This window comes from Pistacia vera, unplaced genomic scaffold (assembly GCF_008641045.1).
Source record: "Pistacia vera cultivar Batoury unplaced genomic scaffold, PisVer_v2 Contig335, whole genome shotgun sequence".
Classification (NCBI taxonomy): Eukaryota; Viridiplantae; Streptophyta; class Magnoliopsida; order Sapindales; family Anacardiaceae; genus Pistacia; species Pistacia vera.
The window spans coordinates 89,587-102,434 of record NW_022196152.1 but is presented as its reverse complement, the minus strand read 5'-3'; the positions used below and the strand labels follow the sequence as shown (position 1 = coordinate 102,434).

The 12,848-nt window shown below is 35.9% G+C and overlaps 1 protein-coding gene and 1 pseudogene across 1 annotated transcript; both read right to left on the bottom strand.

The window, feature by feature from the left end:
- Positions 1–452: 452 nt before the first annotated feature.
- Positions 453–1,714, bottom strand: LOC116137835 (ethylene-responsive transcription factor 12). Its single transcript, XM_031423533.1, has one exon. The coding sequence runs from the start codon at positions 1,397–1,399 to the stop codon at positions 866–868; it is 534 nt and encodes a 177-aa protein (XP_031279393.1). The 5' UTR covers positions 1,400–1,714; the 3' UTR covers positions 453–865.
- Positions 1,715–3,881: 2,167 nt separating this feature from the next.
- LOC116137830 lies at positions 3,882–10,576 on the bottom strand (annotated as a pseudogene).
- Positions 10,577–12,848: the final 2,272 nt, after the last annotated feature.

Below are 12,848 nucleotides of genomic sequence, written 5' to 3'. Positions count from 1 at the left end.
CTTTTTATTTTTATAATCTTGAGGAGAATTTTATTATTTACAATCTTTTGTTCTATTTTGCCTATATATAATAACTTTATAAAGTATAATTTAAAAAAAAAAACAAGGATAGATTTTGTTTGAAAAAGTTTTGTCCCTGTTTCAAAGAGAGGACAAGAAAAGGTAGTTTGGTAATTTAGTAAATAAAAGACGCGTTGAAAGCTAGAGTGGGTCTACACACAGCAGAATTTGTACACTGACAAATTTATCAGAACCAGATCTCGGACTATCAACCAAAAAGAATGCTAAACCACCCGCTTGCTTCGCGCTGTCCATAACAAAGACTAATTTTTTTTTTTTTTTAAACGATAGTACATACAGTCAACTGATCGGCGCTGCGGAACCAGCGCGTGAAAAGGGCTTTTGTACTTAAAAATCCAGAATGCTTGTTATTGTTTGGCAAATCATAATCCAAATATCAGGACAGAGGGTCAAAGGAATCAAAGCTGTCGGAAAAATATCAAGAAAAGATATAATCACCGGTCGATCACATTTCACCGGCAAAACCAGAATTATGAAAAATAGATATTAAAAACGAAAGTGTTTCATAGAAACAGAAAACAAAGGCATATATACATGAGTTCTCGGATTCCTACTAATTCTGATCATCTTTTTTTTTTTTCCCCTTTTTCTTGTTAATTCCTCTAATAATAATGAAAAGGAAAACAGAAAAAAATTTAATAAATAAAAAAGAGGTGACAGCTAGAAGTAGTAGCAGTAGTAGAAGCCGTCATTAATAAGGATAGAGTGAGATATAAAGTGAAGTGAAAAAGCGACGCCGTAAAATGCCTAAACAGGAAGCCTATAGCTCAATCTGTGACACAGCTCAAAGCCACAACGGTGGAGGCTCATTCAAATCAATAGGCAACCCACGTCTCACTATCCCTAAGAACGACGCCGTGGAGCCATTTTCAGGCAGGGGTGCGCCACCAGAAACGGCAGCTTCGTTTTTAACAGAGGCTGATGTCTGTCCATCAAAGTTCATTTCCTTAAGTACCCCAGTTTGTAAAAACTCACCAAAAGCGAAGCGTTGTTGATGATGATTGTGATGGTATGGAGTTGAAGCAGTGATCCACCGATGACGATGATGATGATTGTGACGATGATTGTTATTAATGTCAGATGGAAGGTTGAGATCGAGTGGGAGACCACCAGTGACGGGTGCGGGGAAGTTGGTCTTGGCTTTGGCTCCACGGAGAGACCTGGCAGCACCATCGTATGCGAGAGCAGCTTCCTCCGGTGTGTCAAATGTACCCAACCAAACCCTGGTCTTCTTCCACGGGTCACGTATCTCAGCGGCGTATCTTCCCCACGGCCTCTTCCGAACTCCTCTGTAGTGTCCTTCACGTGAAGACGCCATTGAGAAAAAAACACAGAAACAAAGGAAAGTGACTGGCTTTTGAGAGTGTGTTTATGTTGTGCCTGTTGAGTTCTGAGAGAACAACAAAAGCAAATAAGAGACTAAGAGAGATAGGGGGGAGCTGAAGAAGGAATGGTGTGTGTTGTTGTGTTTGTGTGTAAAAAGTGAGAGGGACCCACTAAGTCACCCGTAATCGTCGGTTGGACGACATGACCTAAACAAAAAGAACGCTCAACTCATTCTCAACCCTTTGATTCCATATAAGCAGAATAAACGGTGCCGATTTCTTGATGACATACAAACGAGAAGTTGAGCAACAAAAAAACAAGTGGGACCTACATTAAAATAAAATTATAAAGCAGAGAGCCGCCGCCTGATTAGACGTAAGAGCAGGAGGGGTGTGTGTGTCATGTGAGTATGTGACAACTCTACGCGCCGGTGATGACGTAAGCCCTATGCTTCTTGTACGGCGCTGCTCAGCGGCGCCTGCCTCTTTTTTAACAATTTATTATTAAAAAATTAGAAAAATTTAGAAATGGGGAGTAGATATATGATTAAGTGATCAGATAAAAGGGGGTGGCGTGTCGGATAGTGAATGGAGATAGCTGATGAAGTTTACAGAGACCCACGTGGAGGGTACATAGGAGGTGTCTGAGTTGCAGGAGACAGGACCAGGTTGGGTTTGAGACTTTGAGCTGAGTTAAAAAAATGGGCCGGGGGGGTGGGGGGGAAGGGGCGGATGGATTTGGGGTGTTTGACTCGGTTTGAGGTACGTGAAAAATAGGTCCATGTTTGGGGGGGTTAAAGGAAACTGTACGGTTGTTTGTTGTTATATGGGTGATGTATGTGAATGACCGAAGAGGACTCGCTGCAACTGACTGACACATGGTCACGTGAAGGTACTTTTTTTCATGATTTTGGATATATTTTTAATTGCTTACATCATGGCACGTGCGTTTGGGCATGTGGATTTTGTATCATTCTTTTGTGTAACTTATTTGGGCCTGCGGCTCATGGTTGTGCCCTGGAGCTCAGGTTTTTCTTTCCCGAATGCTAGCTGAAAACTAAAACCACTCCTACTGTAGAGTATTGCCTTTTTATGCTAAATTTTTGTATCCGATCGATTTATTATTTGATACCCACTTGCTTTTATTTATTATTTGGCTTTATTTTTGTGCTTTGCTCAGGAATCAGGAGTGTTTACATTTAGATTTTTGTTTTACACATTTTTCACATTCATGGCATGAGAGAGAGTGGAGTCTATCACGAAGATAAGAATAAAAATTCAGTATTGCCAGTCCACACCCAACCCATCTCACAACTCTCAGGTGATAGCTTGTAATTAGTCAATTCGCAAATGGACAAGCAAGACCCATAGTAAACAGACGGAATCTATTTGCAAGCTAACCAATTATAAATTATCATGTCGGAGTTATGAAAGAAGTTGTGAGATTGAATTATGAACTTAATACTACTCATAAAAATTATGAGATATTAAATGAGTGGCGTATTTTTGGCCAAAAATCTGCTTAGCTTGATCTCATTTCTGACTATCGATATCCATTTGTTAACCTAGCTGCTCCTGTTCTGTTTATCATTTATTTCAGCATAGACGGTGCAAAGATAATGAATATCTATGGGCTTTTATTTGGACCCTTGCACGACATCTTCAACCCATCATCATTGATAGTTGCCAATTAGCCCAATAATTCATGACATAATTTTGTAATGTTAGGTTCACTGCAACAACTGGGTCAAGCAGTATCAGTCATCACGTCTATGATTGCCGATTTAGTAAACTACTGGAGAACATTTTCACGCGCAAATGCTTTTATCAGTAAGAGTGGGCTGCCTAGGTCCACATCAATTCACAATGCAAGCAGTATAAGCTGAAAGGTATCATCATATAAGCTTAAGCAAAAACTCGAAAAAGATATATGCAAAAAAGTAGCTTCTTCCCTGATACAATTACATCTTTTATAATTATAGAGTTTGAGCCCAAGCGCAGACACAAGTACAAATAACACAACAAAAAAAAGCAGTAGGAGATCTATTTCAAAAATCTACCTTGTATCATCTTTAACAGACATTTTTTGAGCCAGGAACAAAAAGCCCTTTCAAAAACCTTAACTAAGAACAAAAAGTGAAACTAGGAAGTAGAAGTACTATATTCATGTTTCTTCAAAGTGGGGCAACGTTCATTCTGCACAATGAACAAAACAATTAAAGCAATGTACAAGATACCTCACTTTTCAGATTGGTGCCACCAAGGGGAGATCTGACCTCTTAAAGTTGCTTCTTTTGGTGTCACTATTGCTAACTGAACAGATTTTGACTGGAACATCAAGCAGTTCACAAGTTGAGATTCAGAGTCAAATCAAGTGGTTTTTAATACAGGTGTTGAGAAGCAGATCAAAATCAGGAATCAGGACAGGAGCAGACTTAAATAAAGACACTTCATGTCAGAATTGTCAATCTAAATTCATGATAGCAAACTAGGTCCATTCTCTGAAGCATGTCGAGCACCATGATGATAATGATGCCTTGCCAACTGAATATCATGGTAAACTGGGTCCTTGATTTGCATAAGGCACCTCTTGCTGCAGAAAAGACAAAGGTTGAAGGAGTTATAAATCTGCCTCAAAGAAAAACCAGACTTTTAAGGATGCATGTGCATTTGTGCACCTCTGTGCTAAAAGGTCTGAGACGATTTTCATGGTTGAGAACAGCTGGGTATAGGGTCTAATTAGAATTACTCTCTTTCATACACATTTGAGAAGCTTATTGGAATTAGAAGTTCTAAAACTATTATGTTCGTGTAACTGTTCATCATGAATGTCTTACCAGCAATTTGCTGTGCTCGTTGAATATTTTGCGCCTTTTCCACCAACACACTGAACAGACAACAAAAGCAAGACAATGATGAGAACACCGAATCGATGCCAATCTTTGCACCAGTGGAAGGTGGGGCCACATGTAGGTAAGCAGGTATACCACATAGACCTGCATTATCAGTAAGCTGCAAATATCCGAGTTAGTATTTCATTGACTTAATAACAAACACTTAATCCTCAATACGATCAGCAAGTTCATGTTTGCAAACCTATATTCACATATTAACATGCTAGATTAATAGTGAGAACATACTTGAAGCTAGTCTATGATGCAAAAGGCTTCCTCCTAATGCAGCTGGAACTCTTCCAGACAGAGAGGTTGCCATTGAGGTTCCTGCATCATGATCAACTTCAGTTAGAACATTACTGCATCATAAGATTTCATGTGTTAGCTTAACGATCTTACAATTACGTAATGATGTCAGCTTTCCGAGGCTTTCAGGAATTGATATTTAAGAAATTGTAGTGAGGTCCCTGAAATTTGGATAAAATCATTTGCTAATAGGTTAGATAAATAGTATAGAAAATGAAACCTAATCGATGGTGAGAGAAAGAGACTTCAGGACACACTTACAGCACTTCTAAGCTAGCAATTGTTCCGATGAGGATGGATAAGCTCCACGAATGCTGTTTCCACGCAAATTTCTACAAATACCCAACTTCACATATGTCAGCTTACTGTAGGATTGAAGAATAAGCAGAAATTTGGAGACCAGGCGAGGATGAATTAAAACCATTTTATTTCATAATGTCATCATTTCCTCTAGGTTCTGATCAAGTGAAACTATTTATAAACACACAGAAGCAACCAATAAAAAATTTTGCATTACAAGAGGAGCCATGGGCTACAAACTACATGCTTTGTAGATGACGCAAACGGGATATATCAATTGGCAAGAAACCCCTCAGACCTTGGTTGTCAAGACCATGATCAAGTAGAAGCAAAAAAATTAATTACCTAAATATACTTATAAGTGATGAAGACATGAGAAGAAAAGGCTTAATTACCCAAAATATACTTTTGAGTGATTGAAGACACCAACATTTGAAAGTTTCTAGCAATGGTAAATATCTTAGAATACAGAAATTGAATGACTCCAGAACAAGACAAAATGAAACCTAGTGCATAGACTAAACTACATGAAATATTAAACAAGAAAAAATCACCAAGTCATAACAACCCATTGGCATGGTAAAGATAACAAAAGATCTTGCCATATTGATAGAAAAGAGAATTCCATCTCATAATCCAAACACAAACAATCCAAAGAATTACAAAACAGAGATATTATCAAAACAAAAACTAAAGATAGAAAAGGGCTGCTGATCAAAGATATTGGGATAGCCATTGTGAATTAGGTGACTTAATTTTAGTTTTCAGGGAGATACAAAGGAAAAAGAAGTTCTATGCATATGAGCATAGGAAAATATGTGAGTATTTGACAGACACAATTGTTTGACTGTGCATTAGCTAACAAACAATACAATTTGGTGCAAGTGAGTTCCATCTGAGGTGTTAGTTTCCTATACAAATAGGAAGACTATGTAAGAAGTGAGAATGCCTGGCCTCTTTTCAATTAATGAAAGTTTGGTTCATTCACAAAAACAAAGGTCTGATTTCGTGTGGAGTTGAAAATTTGTTTCAGGGAACTAAAATTCCTTGTGATGTCACCAACAGAAAATTAAAAGGTCAATGAGTTTGTTGATTGTATTTACCGTCGGCTGGTAAAGATTTAGTGAATTATAAACTCATTAACAAAAATCATCTCACTCTCTCTATTTCAGGTTCATATGGATTTTTTCTCATGAGTAGAACTCTTCTTGAATAAAATTTGACAAAAATAGTATAACCACTTTGCAACAACATATTCTCTAGCTATAACCGTTTGGTTGGTTTCTGCTAAAATAAAAATATGAATAGCTACTGAAGAATTACCAGGGGGCTATTTTACATAGCCCTAAACTAATTTCATCATGTGCCTAAAACTAGGCCTTTCTTTACAACCATGGGAATGAAACTAGAATGGTTCTATTGGGCCCATAATAACAAAGAAACCCCAATACTTCAGAAACCTCATTTAAAACTAACAAAAAATGAGCTGACATAAATAGGGGGCAAAATTGAAGGAAAAATAATGAAAAGTAACAAAATTATGGAGACGGCACTTATGTTCTGGTTAAATTCCAACTTCAATATGGCAATGGCAAACTTGCCAAACTTTTTCAGAGAAAAAAGAATAGATTTTTGCATGCAATGATACAAGTCTAAACCTTTAAAACAACTGATATACAATAAGTACGAGGCAAAACTCGAAGGAAGCAAAAAAATAAACAGAAATAATGAGATAACCAGCAGAGGATCTCAAACAATTAAAAGTGAAAGGAAATATAACAAATATAAGACAAAGCTCAATAAAAAGCTCTTACAGTCCATCAATGACCCATTTGTTGCTAGTTTTGTCGAATTGACAATCTGCCCCCCTCCATGGATGTGTTTGGGAACACAAGGATCACCATTAACCCAGCCTATGAGGAAGCCCCAATGAATTCTTCAATGTCTGTAAAGCTCTTACTAGAATAAAGAATGAACAAATCAGAAGCAGCTCACAAATATTCCAATTCTTAAAAAAATTGCTCAGCCATAAAACGAAACCATGTTAGAACCATTGAAAACGCATGACACTACAAATTAAAGATGTTTGTAATTAAATTACATACCAAAACTCTTGATGCAGGATTCTTCCAGGAAAATTAAAGATGTTTCAGATTCAATTATGTATGACGCATTACAAAGAAATCTGGAATGCATGCTAATAGTAAGAAAACAAAGGTAAATACCAATAAAATATATAAAATGTATCACCTTGTCATCATACCCAGTTCCCTGCCTGATTAAATTGATTCCTCTAAACGAAAGGTCTAATTCTCATAGGATGCATACAAAATCCCTTTAATCAAGTCTACAGAAAATTAGCACTTAGGAACAAATTCAAGTATTGTGTTTCTTAGATTATGGTTACACTGTAGGAGAAAAAGAACAAGATTGACCATAGGAGAAGCTGGTAAAGCTGAATGATTGAAGGATGAAAAGAGTTAACTAGGCTTTTTAATACACTAATATCACTTGTAATGATGTTTCTCTGTTAATTTTCCTCAAATGGTAACGGTAGCCTCTGAAAGAAAAGTTCAAGATCTAAGAGGTACAACCAGAGAACTTTGTCAGAGTGACAGTATTAGTGAGTTTAAACTTCCTGATGATTTTCACCCTCATGGCTAGCCCATATTAGTCTTCCTTCTTTTTTGGTTTGTCCTCTCAAGATTGTTATTGGCGGCTAAGACAAATTAAAATAAAAAAAAGAATTACTGCTAAATCCTCAGAAACGAACCGGAGAGTGGAACAATGTGTTTTGATTATTATTAAATAAGGTTACACTTCTATTAACAATTAGATAGTAATTTGGTCCAGACATAAATACTTACCTAAAGTTGGTCTATGGATGCAGTGTATGAAATACCACATCTTTATATTAAACATAGCATATAATTCTATGAACTAGAAGACATGTAACAGGCCTATCAAGCTCACGCATATAATTGATTTAGCATATATTTAATACCTCTTTGTATCAGGGTTTTGTAATAGCAAATAAAATCAAGTATCAAAAACAGAGAAATGACATATATTCCTTCTTCTGGCAAAGTTTTGACTCAGAACTTACCTCAAGACCTCAATGGCATGATTTGGCATGACTTCCTCCTTAGGCTGCAGAGTGATTGTTAAAGTTCCCATTAATAGGAACCGTTGTGTTAAGCACAAGTGCTGGATACGGCACACTCATTTTTACAACATCACATCTGAAATCAAAATTACCATTTATCAGGATGTCAAATACCCTTTTCCCTGCACTCCTGACTGAGTCATCAATCTCTGCAATGTGTAACCAAATGAATAGTTTCTGTTCGGATCCACTCCATCGATAAGCAAAATTTGGCTGACTATCAGTACTACAAGAGCAGTTTGATAAAGAGCTTCTGGATAATAGTTTTGGGGCCTTTGCATTCTGTTTGATGCTAGTTTCAGTAGACCTGATTTGATCAGAATTCTGACCAAAGTTTTAATGGGACTCCAATCTATCCCCACCCCAGTGATCCCACTATAATCTACATCAAACTTGGCTTCCCATTACCACAACTCAGTCTTGTAACTGTTCTGAGGATAACCCCCTCACCCCACTCTGGACCAAAATAATAGATTTACTGTCAACTTGAAGAATTTCAAGTGCAAGGATCGTGGATCTCCATGACCAGTGCTATGGAAGCATATAGAGACAGTGCCATCTGTAAGAAACACAAGGGCTTCAGCAAATGCTTGGTCATCATGGCCACTCCAACCTGATTTCAAGGAATAAATTTGGGTGCCTTCAACAGATATGTCAAATAGAGGTTCAGTGTCAAAATTAGGCAGTTTAACCAATCCAAAGAAGACCCTCACATTGTAATGTCCCTTTGGCACTCTGTTAATAATGTAGCAATTTTCAGGACCTCAGATAGAGGAAAATAACGAAGTGTTTTAAGGGGAGGAGTGATTAAACTTGGAGCTGACGAAATAGCAGGTATGCCTCTGTAATGCAAAATCCTAAACCACAGTGTATTTGTAGGTTTAGTATGGACATTTTGACGAGTCCACAGCTTATACACATGGCAAAAGGTGCTGTAATTAGAAAACATATTCATAAGCATGACGCAAAACTATGAAGAATAAATATCTAAAACAGAACATTATAGTTATCTTTTGTTAGCCTAAGTTTGAGACCAGGACTTAAATCATCCTAAATTTGCAAATGGCATGCAGCGGGGTTGGATACACCAATGACCAAGGGACATCACCTACTGCCTAACACCTCACTTATCATGTCGAACTAAGAAGAACCTCTAGTATGAGAATGGTACAACTCATTTTCTACGTATGGCATTTTGCTGACTTTCTTAAAGTTTACTTTGGTAGTTACTGAGCTAATTCAAAAAAGTAAAAATCTAAGCAAATCATACGTTCTTCTTCTTATTTTAGGACTCAATAGTCAATGAGATATCATTATGGTCTCCAAGTTCTTGTAAAGGTCTGGTCAAATGGACTTCAAAACAAAAGATTAACAACACCAAGCATTCAGGCAAGCTAGAACACACAAGAAATATGTTAATCTCTTAAAAACTCTTTTTTTGTTTATTCGGTCATGAGTTCCTTCATCTTGCTTTAAAGAGTGATAAGCTCAGGTGTTAGGATTATTTTAGAATTAGGATAATTATGTTAAGTCTTTTATAATTATATTAAGTCTTTTATAATTATGCTATTATCTTATTAGGATAAAATTAGGATTATCTTATTAGATTTGAATTAGACAATTAGAGTCTTTTTGGGAGTCATTGGGGTCAAGTGTAAGGCTATATAATAGCCTAAATCTAAATTGTGGTAATCAATAAAGAATTTTATCAATTAATTTCTCTGTCTCTTGTTCTTGGAAGTCTCTGTTCCTCATATAAACAGATCCTATCCCAAACCCTATCATCAGGTGAAACCGGTAACCACATAGACATATTAGGCAGAGCACAGTTGAGTTGCTTGTTATATTTTTCTTGTTTTCTTTCTTTTATTTGTAATATATATCAACGCTTGCTTGAAACTACATTTTATCAGCAAATCAAACAGATCCAAACTGAAGTTATCTCGTTCATTTTATCCAAACACCACAGTTAAAAAAGTTGAAAACAATAGAATACATTCAAATTCGAAATTCTGCTATCTCCTACATTAATTTCACCACTTAGATGTTTTCTGACAAAAACAAAGTCACAACACCACCGCAAAAGATAAAATAAGAATTTAAAAAAAAAAAAAAAAAAAAAAGAGAGCGTCAACTCATTCACATAAACAAGCACTCAATTATCAGTTATCAACTCATCAGTCAATCAATCAAACTGCGAACTCAATTGACTCGCAAAAACCTAATTGGAATCTCAAATCAACCTTACAAAAACAGGTACAATGATGTAAAACTAACCAGGTCGAGCTGAAGAAGAATCAAGAACCGAACAGAAAACAAGAAGCAATAAGAGAGTAAATCTTAGCATTTTAGCTTCAAGAACTCTTTCGCTCTCTTGCTTTCTTTTTTCCAAATCTCTAAAGCTTAATTTCACATTCTATCTATCCAAGTTTGCTCTTGCTTTGCTTTTTTAGAGTGCGAGTGAATACTGGGACGTGAGTGCAGGTAAACAGTCGCATTTTCTAATAAATTAATTTAATTTTCTTTGTTTAGTTGACTCGTGAAAAGAGCAGATGTTAATGTAATTGTCGGGTTCATGAATGTTCATGGACACTCAATCGGACGGTACAGGTGCGTCCCCTTTTGTAAAGGAGATTATAATTTTTGCTATTTCCACGTAGATATATACTCTAGTTTGTGATTGTAGACGACAACAGCGAAAAATTGACGGGGAAGAATCAAAATTCCCCGGGGAATATGGTGCTGTAAATTTTGATCGGACGGTTGAGGATGATTGTAGGCTTGGTAATTGGGTTGGGTAGTGCTTTTGACTTTGACCTTTAAAGGCATGGATTGGTGCGCAATCATCGGGAAGCATTCTGTGCCGAGCCAACAGGAAGGTTGGGTCAATGCAAATGGCATAATACTATTTATACAATATTTCTCATTATATGTGTAATATTACTCATATCAACACAATGGAATTAGTAAATGAAAACAGTAATATTACGTTTATCGAGTAAATTACCGATTTTCACTTGTCCAATTCTCAAAATCTCAAATTTTAACTTAATCAGTATATCAAATCGGTACCTTTATCGGTAACTCAAGCATTATTGAAATGAAAATGAGTGGCGTTCAGTTACCAGGCAGTCGGTGGGATACGTTGGAAATTCGGGCCCATTAGCTAATACTCTGTAATATAATTTTCTTAAAAATAATTTTGGAAGAAAATAAAAGGTTGTGATTTTCAGATATTTTGAAGAGTTTAAAAATATTTTTGTAGATGATAATATTAAGTTAGATATTTATTATGAGTTGCCATGTTTTAGGTTTCACCTATTTAGTGAGTTAATGAGTTGTCAAACATTTAATGCAACTTTTAATTATAGGCATAAATAAATTAATGAAAGAAAGAAAATTTCCCAAGTATTATCTTTTTATGATATTACACATTTTATTTTTTAAAAAAAATGCTGAAAAAAATTGCAAGGCATCTTTAAAACCTGTTTTTAGAACTGGAGAATCAAACACATTTTACATGTTTTTTTATTTTATTTTATTTTAGGAATTAAAAGTTATATTTATGCAAGATGAGATAAAACAAATGGCAGAAGTGATGAAAATTTAAAGGGCACAATTTTATAAAGGAAGAATGTAACTAATAATTTTGGCATTAGCTAACAAACAATACTAATTTGGTGCAAGTGAGTTCCAATCGAGGTGTTAGTTTCCTATACAAATAGGAAACTCATGAAGAAGAAGTGAGGATGCCTGGCATCTTTTTCAATTAAATGAAGTTTGGTTCATTCACAAAAACAAAGGTCTGATTTCGTGTGGAGTGAAAATTTGTTTCAGGGACATAATTCCTTGTGATGTCCCAACAGAAAATTAAAAGGTCAATGAGTTTGTTGATTGTATTTACCGTCGGCTGGTAAATGATTTAGTGAATTAAAACTCATTAACAAATCACTCCACTCTCTCTATTTCAGGTTCATATGTTTTTCTCATGGTAGAACTCTTCCTGAATAAAATTTGAAAAAATAGTATAACCACTTTGAAACCATATTCTCTAGCTATACCTTTTGGTTGGTTTCTCTAAAATAAAATATGAATGCTACTGAAGATTACCAGGGGCTATTTTACATAGCCCTAAACTAATTTCTCAATGTGCCTAAACAGGCCTTTCTTTACAACCATTGGGAATGAAACTAGATGGTTCTATTGGGCCCCATAATAACTAAAGAAACCCCAATACTTCAGAAACCTCATTTAAAACTAACAAAACATGAGCTGAACATAATAGGGGCAAAATTAAGGAAAAAATGAAAAGTAACACAATTATGGACGGCACTTAGGTTCTGGTTAAATTCCAACTTCCAATATGGCAATTGGCAAACTTGCCAAACTTTTTTCAGAGAATAAAGAATAAGATTTTTGCATGCAATGATACAAGTCTAAACCTTTAAAAACAACGATAAACATAAGTCGAGGCAAAACTCAAGGATAGCAATAAAAATAACAGAAATATGATAACCGCAGAGGATCTCAAACAATTAAAAGTGAAAGGAAATATAACAAATATACAAATGTCAATAAAAAGCTCTTACAGTCCATCAATGACCCATTTGTTGCTAGTTTTGTCGAATTGACAATCTGCCCCCCTCCATGGATGTTGTTTGGGAACACAAATCACCATCCACCCAGCCTATGAGGAACCAATGAATTCTTCAATGTCTGTAAAGCTCTTACTAGAATAAAGAATGCAATCAAAGCAGCCACAAATATTCCAATTCT

Excerpts from the sequence above, each read along its gene's own strand:
- LOC116137835 (XM_031423533.1), bottom strand. The coding sequence starts at position 1,399 with ATGGCGTCTTCACGTGAAGGACACTACAGAGGAGTTCGGAAGAGGCCG.